This window comes from Balaenoptera physalus, assembly GCF_965194825.1.
Source record: "Balaenoptera physalus genome assembly, chromosome: 8".
Lineage (NCBI taxonomy): Eukaryota > Metazoa > Chordata > Mammalia > Artiodactyla > Balaenopteridae > Balaenoptera > Balaenoptera physalus.
The window spans coordinates 6,630,580-6,647,779 of NC_138887.1; the positions used below are offsets into that span (position 1 = coordinate 6,630,580).

A 17,200-nucleotide genomic window follows, 5' to 3' on the forward strand; every position below is an offset into this window, starting at 1 on the left:
AACAGTCAGAACACCATCAACAAACTCACCGTAAGTGCACTGATGGGAAGGAATAAAAATGTATCTCCCAATGGGAATACTCCATCTACTTCTATTTTATTTTATTTTATTTTTTAAAAATCAGGGGCTTCCCTGGTGGCGCAATGGTTAAGAATCTGCCTGCCAATGCAGGGGACACGGGTTCCTGGTCCGGGAAGATCCCACATGCTGCGGAGCAACTAGGCCCGTGCGCCACAACTACTGAGCCTGCGCTCTAGAGCCCACGAGCCACAACTACTGAGCCCACGTGCCACAACTACTGAAGCCTGCATGCCTAGAGCCCGTGCTCCGCAACAAGAGAAACCACCGCAATGAGAAGCCCGCGCACCGCAACAAAGAGTAGCCCCGCTCTCCGCAACTAGAGAAAGCCCGCGCGCAGCAATGAAGACCCAATGCAGCCAAAAATAAATAGATAAATAAATAAATTTATAAAAAAAAAATCAGTCACATGAAAGGAAACCATTTTCAAAGACACTTTAAATCATGTTAACATCTCAGACGTCACTACCAACTGTCCCCTCCAGTCTCTGTGCACCTGTGTGATCACACAGTCGGACTCAGGACCACGCTGTAACACAGCAGCCCGCCCCTTCCCTAAATACAGCTTCACACGTGTCCTGCCACAGTTACACGGCCTTGACCTTGACTATCAACTTGAGTGCCACATAATACATCATAAAGAAGAGGGACCATAATGTCATCATATTTTCCTTTGTGGCCCCGAACCCCCTCCCCACACTCAGCGTCAAGTGCACAAGTTTAGTGAGGCCCTGCTCAGAGAGCCCTGAAATCCAGCCCCACTCTCCTCCAGACTCACAGCTCTGCTGTAGCCAAGGCTTTATATTCTGCCCCCTGTTCTAAAAGTTCTCCAGTTTTATTGAGCTGTAGCTGACACGTAACACTGTATGTCATGACGATTTGATACACACGCGCATCGTGAAATAATCACTACAGTGAGCTACCATCCACCACCTCACAGTTGCACATAGTTGCACATTTTTTCCCTTGTGATGAGAACTTTTAAGATCTACTCTCTTACCAGCTTTCAAATATAAATAAAGTTACCTGTGGTCACCACGCTGTACATGACATCCCCAGGACTTATGTACCTTATAACTGGACGTTTGACCCCCTAGCACCTGCTGTCCCTTCACCCATCCCCCCCTTCCTACAAGTTCCTGAAGGGCAGTGAGCACGTGTCCCTCCCGCCCTCCTAGCGTGTGAACACGGCGCTGCTGCCAGCCAGCCCCTGTTTTCTGAAGGAACAAAGTCTGTCTTTCCTCTCTGCCGAGGAGGGCGTAACCAGGGCCCTGCCAGCGGTGTGTCGGGGAGGACTGGGGAGGCTGGGGCACTTAGGGAGCTCTGACTGTCTCTAGTTACTCTGGCCACCGCTGGACATAAGACTATAACTGAGACTGCTTTTCTTCACATACGTTCATTTTGCCGATAAGATGCAGAGGCTCAGAAGAGACAGTGCCCACCCCAGGGCCCACAGACCTCAGGCCTCCTGACTCCCGGTCCAGGTGCCTCTCCTCGGTCCCCAGACCAGCTTCTCTGCACTCCCCGTGCTGGTGCTTCCCTGCACAGGCCCACGGGAGCTGGATCTCAGCCACGGCCTTTGACCGGCAGCTTCAGCCCTTGTTTCTTTGGGTTCCTGGGCAGGCTTGGAGCCCCCCCTCTGAACCTCTCAGCCTCCAGGCCTACTTTGCTGGTCTCTTCCCCCCCGTCCTGCTCCAACCACACCAGTGCCCTGGAACCGTGATGCTGCCACGCACCCCACCCAGTTCTGAGCATCTTCGTAACGTGCAGGTCTCTGCTCTTCTGCACTCAGCCTTGCTGGGCTGGGGAGCTGGTCCCAGCGGGACACCACTGCGTACCCCTCTGCATACCGGGCTCGAGTGCTGGCCTTCCCCAGCCCTCCAGGGAAAGAGTATTGATTCTTTAAAACCTGCCCTTTCGGGCTTCCCTGGTGGTGCAGTGGTTGAGAGTCTGCCTGCCAATGCAGGGGACACAGGTTCGAGCCCTGGTCTGGGAAGATCCCACATGCCATGGAGCAGCTGGGCCCGTGAGCCACAACCACTGAGCCTGCGCGTCTGGAGCCTGTGCTCCGCAACAAGAGAGGCCACGATAGTGAGAGGCCCGCGCACCGCGATGAAGAGTGGCCCCCGCTTGCCGCAACTAGAGAAAGCCCTCGCACAGAAACGAAGACCCAACACAGCCAAAAATAAAAAAACAAAAAAACCTGCCCTTTCTTCTTCATGAATGAGCAAAACTCACCCGAATCCACTTCCCCTCCCCCAGATCAGCAGTAGAGGGAAAACGGAGCCACCTGGCAGATGGGCAAGCACTGCCCGCGGTTCGCAGGTATCGTCTCTCCCTCCGCACCAGCCAGGTTCCTCCCGGGCCCGAGGACCTACCACGTAGGGTCAACGCACCCAGTTCCCTTCCCAGACCGCCTGGCCCCCGGCCTGCCCTTACACACACACACACACACACACACACCATGGGCACAGGCCTGAGCACTACAGGGTCTCAGCAAGCAGCCGCAGGGGCGTGAATCCCACCCACAGGAAGAGGCGGGTCTCCAGGCCGAAATCATGGAGAAACCAATAGACCCTATTTTTCTTCATTATTACTAATTCTAAAAAATCAAGGTAATTAAATTCTTCCCAAGCATAGTGCTGTTAATTAATGACACAGCCCTGGATTTTGTGGAGAAAGTATGTATACGCCCACGGAACAAAGCAAGCCTTCATACGATGCTCTGGTGTGTTTGGGGACTGACCATTTCATACTCTACAGGCCTGTGAGAAGTGTACAAATGCAGGAGGCTGGTAAATGAAGCAGCAGCTGTGACTCCCCGCAGAGAGCTGAGGATACCCACATCAGAGTCTCCCAACAGAAGGTGAGCGGGCTCTTTTTCACAGGCCCCACTGGTGACTGCATTAGGAGAGGGCTTGGAAGAAAATAAACAGCCCCCATTTCTCCGAATGCCCCCAACCGCAGGGTAGAACCGAATCGGGTCAAACCACACTACCCGAGTCGTGGGAGAGCCCCCAGTCTCCACTGTTCACAGAGAGGCTCAATATTGTTGATGTGGCATCTCTGCTGCCCTAGATGCCTACAGCAGCGCCTGCCGTTGATGCCACAGCTGTGGGACTGACAGCAGCTGCTCGGACTCTGCAGCTCAGGAGTCTCGGTGGGCAGGCGTGTGAAAGGCAGGCAGCAAAGGAAGACACAGGAGCCTCTCTGGCTGCTCCTCAGTCCCCCACCCCTCATGCCCTCACTTCCACTTAAATATACTTACAAACTCTTCTGCCCCTTCTATCCATACAACAGATTGAGTTTCCCACTTACATGGCTTCCCAGCATCCTGAACTTTCTCCACATACGTCTCATCACGGTTGGTGACTGTACAGTTACTTGTGCAATGACACAGTGCTCCAACACACGGTTGTGCAAACCATGCAATGCACAAGGGGGTGAGCGAGGGCTGGAACCCAGGCTGCATTCCAGTGTCCCAAGTACCTGCAGCACCTTAGCAGGTGTGACATATGGGTCAAGTGACGCTCCAAGTGTGGCCATGGTAAATCCCTACCCCAGGTTGACCGTTCACTCAGCTGACAGATGTAAGTCTGCTTGGTGCTTGAGATGTGAGTCCTGCGAAATCACTCAGCCCAGTGGGGAACCCAAAATACACATAGGCATTAAAACTCACCATGATATACAGAAAATCCTAAAGACTCCACCAAAAAACTATTAGAAATAGTAGACAAATACAGTAAAGTGGCAGGGTACAAAATCAATACTCAAAATCTGTTGTTTCTATACACTAACAATGAGCTCGCAGAAAGAAAAACTAAGAAAACAATCCCATTTATAATTACAACAAAAAGAATAAAATACCTAGGAATAAATTTAACCGAGGAGGTGAAAGGCCTATACACTGAAAAACTGTAAGACACTGATGGAAGAAATTGAAGATGACACAAAGAAATTGAAAGATATTCCATACTCATGGATTAGAAGAATAACATTGTTAAAATGTCCATATTACCTACAGCAATCTTCAGATTCAATGCAATCACTACCAGAATCCCAATGACATTTTTTTCACAGAAATAGAAAAAAAAATTCTAAAATTTATATGGAACCACAGACCCCAAATAGCCAAAGCAATCCTGAGAAAAAAAGAACAAACCTGGAGGTATCACACCCCTTGATTTCCAATGATACCACAAAGCTATAGTAATCAAAACGGCATGGTATTGGCAGAACAACAGACACACAGATCAATGGTACAGAACTGAGAGCTCAGAAATAAATTCACACATACATGAAGAACTAATTTACAGGAAAAGAGCAAAAAACATACAATGAAGAAAGAACAGTTTCTTCAACAAATGGAGCTGAGAAAACGGAACAGCCACATGCAAAAGAATCAGACTAGACCACTATCATATACCACACATAAAAATTTACTCAGTATGGATTAAAGACTTGATTGTAAGACCTGAAAACATAAAACTTCTAGAAAAAAATATAGACAGTAACCTCTTTGTCATCAGTCTTAGCAATATCTTTCTGGACATGTCTCCTCAGGCAAGGGAAACAAAAGCAAAGATGAACAAATGGACTACGTCATAGTAGTAGTAGTCTTTGCACAACGAAGGAAACCATCATCAAAACAAAAAGGCAACCTTCTGACTGGGAGAAAATATTTGCAAATCATCTATCTGATAAGGGGTTAATAGCCAAAGTATATAAAGAACTCATACAACTCAACAATAACAACAAACCTGATTAAAAAATAGGCAGAGGATCTGAATAGACATTTTCCCAAAGAAGACATCAGATGACCAACAGATGCAAGAAAAGATGCTCAACACCACTAATCACCAGGGAAATGACAATTAAAAACCACAATGAGCTATCACCTCACATCTGTCAGAGTGGCTATTACCAAAAAGATAAGAAATAACAAGCGTTGGCAAGGATGTGGAGAAAACAGAACTCTTGTGCAATGTCATTAGGAATGTAAATTGGTGCACCCACTGTGGAAAACAGTATGGAAGCTCCTCAAAAATTAAGACAGAACCACTGTATGATCCAGCAGTCCCACTTCTGGGTATTTTTCCAAAGAATATGAAAACACTCATTTGAAAAGATACATGCACCCCAATGTTCATAGCAGCATTATTCACAAGAGCCAAGATAAGAAGCAACCTGAGTGTCCATCAGCGGATGAATGAATAAAGAAGATGTGGTCTGTATACACAATGGAATATTACTCAGCCATAAACAAAGAACGAAATCCTAGCATTTGTGACAACATGGATGGCTCTAGAGGGCATTATGCTAAGTGAAAGTCAGACAGACAAATATAATTATATGATTTCACTCATATTTGGAATATAAAAAACAAAATAAATGAACAAGCCAAAACAAACACGTAGATATAGAGAAGAGAGTAGTGGTTATGGGGGTGGGGGGAAGGGGTGAAGGAAGGGCAGGTAAAATGTGTAAAGGGGATCAACTGTATGGTGATAGATGGAAAGTAAACTTTTGGTGGTAAGGACACTATAGAGTACACAGCCATAGAAATAGAAAGTTGTACACGTGAAACATATAATGTTATAACTGATGTCACCTCAATAAAAAAATAAACAACAACAACAAAAATCACCGTAATAAACGCAGTTAAAGTACTTGGCAGAGAGAATCCAGGAGAGAAAGAGAATGAAAGGAAATGGCCTGGGACCAAGGGAGGGCATGGGCTGGGCCCGGTGAGGTGGCAGAGCTTGGGGAGCAGGCTGCTGACACGGGGCACAGGAGGGGCAAGGGCGGGGGTCTGGGTCCTTGGCTAAGGAGTCTGGACTTGCTGGGAGCAAAGTGACACGGCAGAGACCCTTAAGCAGGAGAACAACATGACCTAGGTGCTTTTTTTTTCCCCCCCAAAGAACTTTCTGGTGGCAACATGGAAGACAGAGAAGAGCTGGCAGAGACAAGTGACTGGGAAAACTTTTAGCAGGCATTGCTCAGGGGTGAGTAAGAGTCTGAAGTAAGGCTTGTAGGATCGATGACCTATTTATTATAAGGGGGCCGAGGATTCCAGTTAGGAAGATGTGTGCGCTGGGATGAAGAAAAGAGGCGGGGGTGAGGGAGAGAGGGTGACAGGGGATGCAGGGCGTTCTTGTTTCAAACTATTGAGAGGCTGCAGACGTTCAGCAGAAGCTGTGCACAGGCGGCTGGGCGCCCTGGCCCCAGCCCAGGCCTGACGCCGTGGGCCAAGCACACGCGGCATCTTGCATCTGTGGCCGCACGGGACACTGAAACTCCATGTCATGAAGACAGAAGGAAAAGGAAATTCATTAGTCTTTTACCCATTTCTCTAATCTACTGTCTGCTTCTTGAAAAAAAAAAAAAAAATCAAAGGACTGAAAACTCACACTAAGCCAGATAAAATCTAGGTTTGGCCTCCCATTTTAACTGAAAATTTTCACTTTGCCCTATGCTGGAGCATAGATTTGAAGCTATTCAAATCTTTCCAAATATGAAAGAATAAAAATCCACTTATACATGAAAAGCGGTACTAACCCTGAGAGAAAGTTTAAGCTACAGCAACCTCGGAACTGTTGTGGAAAATACATATTCAGATATTTAGCAACGTTTTAAAAAATAATAAAAGAAAACCCGGCGGAGTGTCTGGTGGAATAAAACTATAAAAAAGAGACCAGCAAATGCACATCTCTGCATCTCTGTGTCTAAAGGGCAGATGAGAGAGAGCTCTTCCCACACTCAATCCCCCAACTTCTTTCTTTTTTCTTTGAGGTGTGATCGACATACAAAAAGGTGAACATATTTAATGTCTACAACTTGATGAGTTTAGAAATACATATACACCGTGAAGCCATCACCACAATATATGCCATAAACCTATCCATCACCTCCAAGCATTTCCTCCTGCCCTCTGAATTTGTGACGACACAACATAAGACCTCCACTCAGCAAATTCGTGAGTCTACGACACAGTGTTACTAACTGTAGGTCCCACGCTGTACAGCAGATCTTAGGACTTATCTTACAGAACCGGAACTCTGTAAAAACTGGAACAGAACTCTAGATCTCCGACTGTCTCCCCGTGGTGTGTGGTGAATAGAGGGAGCCCGCCCACACTCTCGAGGTGGGAAGCATGACGGGGCAGAGTGGCACGCAGGGAACCACGCAGCCCCCTGGCCCAGCACACGGGCCGAAAGACAGGAGCTCAAGGAGCAGTGCCTCCCCAGCCCTGCAGAGCCCCCCGCGCCCCCTGCCCCCAAAGGGAAGGGAAACATCTCACATGTAATTTCAAAACAAGGAACGGGCCCGTGTCCCGAGGGAAACTTGAATTCGCCCACCACAGTATGTCTGAGGTTTAGGTAGTTAAAGCAGTGTTTTATAAGAATTAGGAAACCACGAATTCTTTTTGACCCTGGGGCACCACTCTGGGTAATGTTCCCTAAATAGGCCAAATGTAACTTGTGCAGACATGTCTATAGCAGCACAGTTAATAAGTACTCACAATACTCATAAACGCACAGCAAACGCTTATTGAATGAACGAATGAAAAGCAAAACAAAAGAAAACAAATGATCAGCAAGGACTGACTATCTAAGCAAATTACCGTTTAGTAACATGATTAATATTTAGTCCAGAAGCATTAAGAATGTCATGGACAATACAGTTTCTACATAAAAATTTACCCATGAAATAATTTTTAAGGAAAAAAGAGCACATAATGTGCATATATGGACTGCATAAACATGCCTAAAAGATGCACCAATAATTAGCTAAGAATAAGAGGTGACAGGCATACAGCACAACAGACACTGCATTTATTATCAGTGCAAATGCACAGCAAGATTGATCATCAGAACTTAAATGAATAAACATGGCCTGAATTTTTTCTGCCAGCATATTCCGTGGCAGTGCACTTTCCAAATGCTTACAGAGGACGTGTAAGCTGCAAGGAGGAGAGACGAGGACAGAGGGCTTGGCTGACCTGGAGCGGGGTCCGGGGGCTGCCTGGTGTAGGACACGTTGAATGCCGGCTCCTCGATCAGCGGCGGGGGGTGCATGCGCCTCCGGATGAAGAAGCCGGCTCCGCAGCAGAAGAGAACGCCCATCATCAGAAGGAACCTGGGCGAGAGCACAGGGTGAGGCCCCAGGTGGAGGCCCGGGCAGACGGCAGGGCTCCCTCGCTGGTCCTCCCCGACCACCTTCCCCCGGGACGGTCCCGGTGGAGGACACCAGGGAGACACCTGGCTTGCAGAGCTCTGGGTGCCCCCGGATGGAGGCCACTGGTGCTGAGAAGCTCTCGAGGTGGGCTTTCTGCTTCAAAAGCTCCAAGTGGCTGCTGGCTTCAAAGGGCTGGTGCAATTACCTTCCTGTGCATGGCTCTGACCTCAACTCAATATTTTAGTCAAACCGGGAGATGCCTTTTCAATCCAGTTTTAACACGACTGCTGGTCCTCACTGTCTATTTCCCCCATTTTTCTTTACTGTCAAAGCAAGAAGAGTAAGCCCGTGATCCTTTCTAGCAGTTTTCTCTCCATTATTATATGGACATCCATAAAAAAAAAATTTTTTTTAAGTGCCCTTCCTAGAGCACATCTTAATTATAGAGAAACTACAGGAACAGAGAAAACGCTCACAATCAATAAACAGGCTGTTTTTAAATCTCTAGGTTCTAAGTATGGCTCAACCTTCTACCATGACCCTACAGTCTAACGGACACAGAGCGGACCGCTAAGGTTCAGACCTTTGTCCAAATCATCTAAGAGTTCTCAGATGCATCACTGGCGTTCAATAAATAACGAATGAATGGACGACTCTTCCCACCTCACATGTGCACTATACCTGTTTTTCTAGAAACAGGGGGAGTCATTCTGAGAAGGGCCAAGTTGTCTGTTCCACACAGACATAACTGAGAAACTTGCCCACCTCTAAACTGATATGATGATGGGACTCACAGAACCTTCCAGAACCTCACTCAACACGCACACACACTCTTGTGAAGGATGCACACACAGCAGCCAAGAGCTTAAGAGTAGACAGTAAAGCCTTCAGGCGTCATGGTCAAAGGCACCTGTCCACACACAAATGAAACTTAAGAAAAGAGTAGACAGTAAAGCCTTCAGGAATAATTAACATAATGTTAAGGGTTAAATTAAGTCCATTAGTCAGTCAGTAAGCATTTACCGGACAACCTTGGAACGCTGAACAGGAACAAAGATCAGCGGCACCAGACAGGAAATGATTCAGGAAAGGACTGAAATTGTGGCTTTCTGATCTCTCGTCTAATTCATTATTCATTCAACAAAAATTTTCTTAAGCACCTGCCAGGCTCCCAGCACCAGTCTGTGCATTCCAGGGCATAAGACAGGTGGGGCCTCCCCCTCGCTGAACTTGAGTTCTCATAGGGGAGGGGGACAGTAAAAAGCAAATTAACAGAAGTGTTTATTTACAACTCTGATAGTGCTAAGAAAGACAAGCAAGGATACAACATAGGTTTGGGGTGGGAGTGGCAGGTAAAATATACATAACACACAACTGTGTTCACCATTTCAAGGGTGCAATTCAGCGCAACAAGAGGGTTGACAAGGGAATCTGTCAGAGTGAGGAAGCTTCTTTTCCTTCAAAGCAACATCTGAGCTGAGTCTGAATGATGGAAAGAAAGAGACAAATTGAAGGGAAGGGAAGGAGCTTTCTGGGTGGAAAGAACAGCACAGGGGCTCCCACAGGAAAAGCTGGGTGGGTGAGAGGCCCGGAGAGGTCAGCTGTGAGCTGCAGATGGGGAGGGGGTCAGAGGGGTGCAGTCTTGGGGAGCTAGAGGAATCCAAGTTGCGCAAAACAAGGCCCTCTCCGAAGTCAGATGCCGGAATCCAAAGGGAACAGCTTCGTTTGGACTCCACGATAATCTTACGTTCAACCCTGGGTCCAACTGTAAACATCTGAGCAGAAAGGTAAAGCACAGGGAGGCTAATTGCACATAAGGGTTTCCCTTCTCAGTAACACCACTGCTCACTCCCAGGGGACCAGGCTCTCTGGATTAGAAATGCAGAAGCCGTACGAGATCTTGGTCTCTTCCATGAGACAAGCCAAAATGTTGGTTACACCGCCCAATGGAATACATATTTCTTCCTAGACAAATAAAAGCGATACGCACCTCACACCGTGGACTGCTGGAGAGCACATAGGTGCAAGCAAATAAGAACAAAGTCACATGGCAGGGGACCAACTCCCGGCTTAGGCAGCAATCATCATCAGACTCACTCCTTATTGAAGCAGTAGTCTGAGAGAAACTAACAAGGGTGCAGGGGAATGAGCTTCCGGTAACAGGGAGAGGAAGCAGGGTGTCAGTGAGGGAAGGTGTGCCAAGGTAAGAAAGCAGCTCTTGGAAGTGCTGTGAGTTACAGGACGATTGTTTCCTAGACGTTCTCTTTCACTGCTGAGCAGGTCTGGGGAGCTTCCCTGGGATTAAGAGAGGAAGTTTGTGCCTTCTTTATCATCAAAAGTAATCCGGTTTCTTCAATTCAATTTGTTTTTTCAGTCCCTTCCTGCCTCCCCGCCGCAGCACTTGGAACAGCAGTTCTCAGCTCCCGATGCAGGCCCCAGGCAGCAGCAGAGCCCCTGCAGATCCAGGGCCGACCTGCCCCAGCCCCCAGCCCCGCGGGAGCCCTGGCAGCAGGGCAGCACTCACCTGCCAGGCTGCACTCTGTTGAGGCGCGCTTTCCAACTCTACACCTTCTCTAATCCTGGGGATTTCATTAGACTATCCTGCTTAAAGATTACTTAAGATTTTAGAGCTGGCAGGGACTTCTGAAAGCATTCTCCTCCAAAACCTCTTGTGTTATGGTAAGGAGCCCAAATTCCTCCAGAGTCAAGTGGGACCAGGTTGGAGAGCAGCCCTCCTTGCGCTCCATGCCCAGCTCCATCCTGCCAACCTCCTGCCCCTCCCTCCAAACCTGCCCCCACGCCAGCTCCCCATCACCCTCTCACCAGGTCCATGCCTATGTCCCTGCCCGTGGACCCTTCGCAAGGAAGGCCCTCTCTGAGACCCGGTCAGAAGCTGTGCAGCTTTCCCCAACTTCTGTGGCATCAGAGGCTGCACGCTTTGTTTCCAGAACACTGGTTTAAAACTCTCCATGTGTCTAGACATCTGTCTGTTTTAGGAGCCCGGCTGCCGTAGGGCCTTCTCCATACCAGACATGTAACTGGTATGTGCACACCAGACACATAACTGAGAGAAGGAACCCATGGAGCCGAAACCAAGTGTCCTCTGACTTCAGCTGGGGCACCTCAGACTTGCATCTCGAGGTGCCCTCTGGCTGTATCCCCAATTTGGAAGCTGGTATCTGGTATCAGAATCTCAACTCAGAGAACTCAACCAAACCTGGCATCTGGCACCCCGACCTTGGAGACCTGCCCTCCTTCCACGGCTCTCATGAGATGCCTCTGTGTAGGGACCCACTGGCTCGCTAAGGTGCCCTGACCCTGACAAGGGACGCCGGCCAACAACTCAGAAGCACCGGCTACCAGCTCAGGGAACGCTTCCAGGGAAGGTCGACAGAAGCTGCTCTAGCAGACAGGCCCTCAGAGTTCTCCTGGACTTTCAATTTTTCCTTCATTCTAATCACGTAATATCTAAACTCTGACAAGTTTTCTCACTTTTAGGAGCATTTCCACAATCTCATCATCATTCGTCTGGTGTTTCAGGCCAACCTGAAGCACTGCTGGTCCCTTTCGGGACCCTCGACCACAAGGCCCCGTGGAGGCAAGTTCTGAGGGGGCGCGTGTGTGAAGCCAGGCAAAGCTCTGAAATGCCACCTCCCCCTGGTCCTCCTCACCCCAGCTTTGGCACCAGTCCCTTCCACCTTGATAGGTACACAGAGGTGTTAACATTTGGAAACTCTCAGGGTAAAAAAGTTCTCCTTCTATTACAGAGTTTGAGGCACTAGCAACTAGGAGGTGGGGAGAAGCCAGCACCAGCATGGCACTGTTCAGGGCCCGACGTGACAGGTGGGTCCAGCCCCCAAATGGCCAAAACCCCATCACGGAGGTGGTGATGGTGAGAATGAAAAGAGAGTCTCCTATTAAAGAAAACGTGGCATGTGGAGTACCCACTTCCTGCTGATTTCCCTAATCAAACATTAGGAACAGTTGTCAGGAGGCAAAGGCAAAATCTCACCAAAAATTCAAGTGTCTGCTGCCACATGCTCAGGAAAGGCCTTAAAGTCTCTAGATGTCAGGAATGTCAGAATCTGAAACCCACGAAGAAGCTTAAATCTTAAAGCTGGGTCCTAATCCTTCACGGGGTTTGCCTTGATGACTGTACCTCTGCAGCGGTGCAGAGGAGAGCGTGGCAAGCGCAGGAAATGCTCTTTTGGTTTTAGGCAAATCCTTTCCCACACATACTCTGCCATCTCTGTCATCTGAAGCCTATCTCTTATCTACAGAGTCAAACGAATCTTCAGACAAACCTCCAAACAGGCATCCTCTGAGGATGGCAATTCACAGGAGGTTGCTCTCCTTGGTGGAAACTCTGCATCCTATCCTTTTAGGACTCTGTCAGCTTTACTGCCTCATTCTCGCCCAAGGTACAATCTTACAGACTCCAGACAGCTCTTGCAACTTCCCCCAGTAGAGCTGGAAGATGGGCAAGGATGCAGCCTGTCTGTCTTGAAAGTTAGGACTCAGCTGACACAGCGTGAACACGGAAGATTTCCCGGCAGTGGAAACTTTATAACGAGATGTGCTGATTCCCTGATTAACACAACTGGCCTCAGCTCCATTTCAGAAGTCGGTGGAGGAGCCGCTGAAGGTCCAGGCTGCTGTACAGTCCAGCTTCCAAAAGAATAAGTCTTCTTTCCGAGCCACAAGTCTGTGGAAATGGGGACGAGCTTTCTCCAAACTCTGTGAGCAGAAGTGCTTGACATGAAGCCAGCCCCAACGTACCTGCTTTCTTGACTGAGGCCACCCAGAGACCAGGGCCTCAGGGGGAGGTGATGTCACCTTGGCTGTGACAAACTGACCGGGCAGAGCCCCAGGGGAGGGCGGGGGGAGCATCTGAGACCAGGAAGAGTCGTGACCTACCAAAAATACCACAGCCTCTGTATGGAGAGGGCCCGCACACAGCACCTGGAGCCACAGCAGTCCTCGTAAGGGCGGCATCTGCGGGAGAGAGGGCACAGGCCGTCAGCATCCTGCGGAAGAAGGGCCAGACCCGTCGGGAGGTCCAGGCAGACTTCAGTGCAAAGGACAGAACTGCCACCACTGCATTTTATGAAACTAGCAGAGCTGTGGTAGTCCAAACGGGTGGCCCAAACGGAAGGCGCTGAGAGGGACAGTGTCATGCAAAGCACCTGTTTGCTACATATCCTGTGGGCGGAATCACAATGGTTTCCTTCTGGGGAGGCCCTGTAACTGGATGACCAAACACCTGCATGAAACCAGAGGGGAGCGTCAGAGCGCTGCAGACCCCGCTCAGGGCTGACCCCCGTCAGAAGATGGGAATCTGCACCGACAAGGCCAGCGAGGTTAAGGGCAGAGGTTACGAAGTCAGACAAGTCAGGTGGTTTAGTCCTGGTCTTGCCACTTACCAGCTGCAGGACTTCTAGCAAGTTATTCAGCCTCTGTGAGCCTCAGTTTCCCCGTAAGCAAAAGGGGTGGGCGGGCAGGACCTCCTCACAGCGCTGTTTGACGTCTGAAGGCCAGCATCCTCATGAAACGTGCTGACAAGGGCCAGGGCTGCTCACACCGGTCCTGCCCCCACAGTGCTGACACTTCCGGTGCTCAGCACCCGTCCTCCCCCAGAAGGACCCCGAGAGAGGCCCCCACCCTCCGAGGACAGGTCCAGAGCAGGGTCCAGGCTCCAAGGGGCTACGGAGCTATGAAAACTTCTGCACTTTGGTTTTCACAGGGACACTTTCACTAAAGCGATTTCAGTCCAAGTGGCAGTGGATTGGGTGTGTGCGAGGGTGGGCAAGGCTGTTTCTCAGTAATATTAAACGATCATAGAATTGTGATCTAGGTTCCTGCCAATTTTCTTCTTTAAAAAAAAAAAAAGTAGTTGGGAGAAATACACAATTTGATCCAAGACCTTGGACACTGAATTTGTAGGTAATTCCAGTACAAATTGACTTGTTTTATGTAGAAAAATATGTAGAAAATAGCTCCCTATAAAACATTAGTTACGATGGAGAGTTATGAGTTACAATGGAACTCGGCACACCTGAGCTCCAGCGCTGCTTCTCCTTCTTTGGCTCCTAGGGCTTACCTCTAGCTCTTTAAACACCCAGCACCCAATCGCTGCTAAATCCTCTATCATTTCAAGGACAAATTGAGCTGAGAGACCCCCACTGAACCAGTGCCATCACACACACACACACACACACACACACACGCACACACACGCTTCTCCACATGATCAGAAGTTTCCCGCCCATTCCTCCCATAGTCCATGAACATCTCATGATTTTGACAAGATGCTCCAATAAGCTGGTGACACAAGCTAATCTGCTTAACTGGACTTAACCAACCAACATCTAGCAGAGCACTGAAATGTGCGCTTAAAAACACTACTGGTTCTCACAACCCATGCATCTAACAAAGAGTCACTGGGTCCTGGGGGTGGAGCAGTGAAAACCCAGACAGAAGTCCCTGCCATGGAGGAGCTTTCTTTCTAGAAGAGGGAGACAAACAACAAGCAAGAAAAACATGAACTGGGTTAGATGGCAGTAAGTTCCACTACGGTGAAAAATAAAGCAGAAGCCGGCGGATCAATAGCTCGGGGGAGGGAGTGGTGGACGATCCCATTTAAAACCAGGGGTCGGGGATGACTCACTGAGAGGGCGACGTCTGACCACTCAGAGATCCAGCCTGGCTATGGCGTGAGCCAGCACAAGGGCCTCAGTGCTGGGAGAGGAGTGCTGGCTCCAGGGCGGCTGGTCTGCTGGCCCTCCAGCTGCACTGGGGAGAGGAAGGCTAAGCACAGAGCGGAAGACAAAATGATGAAGTGGCCGGTGTAGGGCAGCCAGGGCGTCTAGGCCAGGGCTGCACCAGCAGTGCACGAACAGCATCGACTGCTCACACCGTGTACAGCACCGTCCACAGTAACTCCCTGGTGTGTGCGGGTGCGTGTGCCTGTGTGCAGAGGGAGTGGGGGGAGCGCTCAAGGGAGATATGGACTTCTCCCTTCTAGGTTATGTGGAGTTCAGACAATTCATCGTAAACAAAAAGAGATGGGACTGTTTCCGATCATGAACTTGTGAAGACAAGAGTCCTTAGCAACTATGTTAGATTCATGATAATGTGGTAGAGAGAATTCAAAGAGGGCCCCCAGATTCCTGACCCCCTAGAGTACATGGCCTGCATGATCTCCTCCCCTTAAGTGTGGAGGGTCCTGTGAATATGACGGGATGGCCACTCCCATGACTGTGGAACATTACATATGGTGGTATGTTGTGTAAGACGGCTGTAGCAGACCGGGGGCTCTCCTGCTGGCTTGAAGAAGAGAGCTAGGCCTAAGGGTGATCTCCAAGAGTTGGGTGCAACCCCCAGCCAGCCAGCAAGGAAACTGGGACTTCAGTCCTACAGCCTCAAGGACAGGAATTCTGCCAGCAACCTGAATGAATTTACAAGAGGACCCTAAGCCCCAGAAGAGGGCACAACCCAGCCACCTCTTGGTTTCAGCTTTGTGATACCTGGAGCAAGGGACCCACCAATGCTGTGCCCAGACTTGTTATCTATAGGAACTGTAAGATAATAAATACATGTGGCTTCAATCTGCTTAGTCTGTAGTGATTTATTACTCAGCAATGGAGAACTCATACACATGAGAACAAAGGTTATAGGCTTTGGTCACATCCTACATTCTAGGTGGCAGGTCAGTGCTTCACAACTGTCTTATTTAACACACAAGGTAAATATTATCAACCCCACGTTTGAAACAAGCTCAGAAAACAAGGCGCTAGGGATGTCACGCCTCCTCTCAGCCCAGGTCACTGTCTGCTGAAGCCAAGAAAGGATTTGGCCAGTATTTCAGGAAGGCATTTTGCAGACACTACCTCTTCAGTGACACTGAGTCTTTTGTCACCAAAGGGCCACTTTCTCAGATCCCACTTGATTTTCCTATTCTTCCAGGGCTCTGCTTAACAAGCTGCTGTGGACCAAGTCATCACCACGAGGGTGTGTCGTGACTGTGCTCGTGAACACTGACCGTGTAAGACTCCACAACCATTCAGCTCATGCGAATAAACCAACTGGATAGGACTAAGAAGAAGGGCAGTGGAGGGATGCCTAAGAAAGTGAAAGGGGTTGAGAAGGTGTAGAGGGGAAGGTGATGTTTAATGTGGCAGAATTTAAAGTTTCCCAGAAAGCAAACCAAGCCCAGAAGAAACAGGAGGGAAAGGTGGAAATTCGGCAAGACCATGGTAACAGACAATGTGAAGGAAGCATAGAATCCTCGGGTAAGTGGCAGGAGGTCCTTGGGATGGAGCCACAGACAGAAATTCAGCAACCACTCTCTAATAATGCCTGAAGGGGTTCTTGCTTTAACTTGGAACTGCATATTGGCCAAATCGCCTACACCATTCCATGCCAAGAACTCTCTACAATTAGTAGATGATAACGTAATCATAAAGACAGAACTAACATAGTAAGATGTGACATCGGATAAAAGTATGGTGTTGATTTGGGAAGAACTACCAAAGTTCCCACAATATTATACAACAGAACAGTGTTTTCAACTATCATGACCCACTAGTCACAATATGATTATGAAATCAAGTTATTGGGTTGTGACATGTATTTTACAAAGGTAAAGATCATTTTTTTAAAAATCAGAGGGGGGTTTTCCCTGGTGGCGCAGTGGTAAAGAATCCGCCTGCCAATGCAGTGGACACGGGTTCGAGTCCTGGTCCAGGAAGATCCCACATGCCGTGGAGCAACTAAGCCCATGCGCCACAACTACTGAGCCTACACTCTAGAGCCCGTGAGCCACAACTACTGAGCCCGCGCACCACAACTACTGAAGCCCGCATGCCTAGAGCCCGTGCTCCACAACAAGAGAAGCCACCACAATAAGAAGCCCACGCACCGCAACTAAGAGTAGCCCCCGCTC

At 48.9% G+C, this 17,200-nt stretch overlaps 1 protein-coding gene across 10 annotated transcripts in view; it reads right to left on the reverse strand.

The window, feature by feature from the left end:
- Positions 1–17,200, reverse strand: part of VOPP1 (VOPP1 WW domain binding protein) — a 144,309-nt gene that overhangs the window by 12,077 nt on the left and 115,032 nt on the right. For 4 of the 10 annotated variants that reach the window (XM_082471609.1, XM_082471611.1, XM_082471610.1 and 1 more), the window contains 2 exons: positions 13,174–13,251; positions 8,081–8,217 (listed from right to left, as the gene is read on the reverse strand). In XM_082471609.1, the coding sequence (XP_082327735.1) occupies positions 8,081–8,217; positions 13,174–13,251 (215 nt within the window). The other 6 variants (XM_082471613.1, XM_082471614.1, XM_082471615.1 and 3 more) reach the window with 4 other exon arrangements.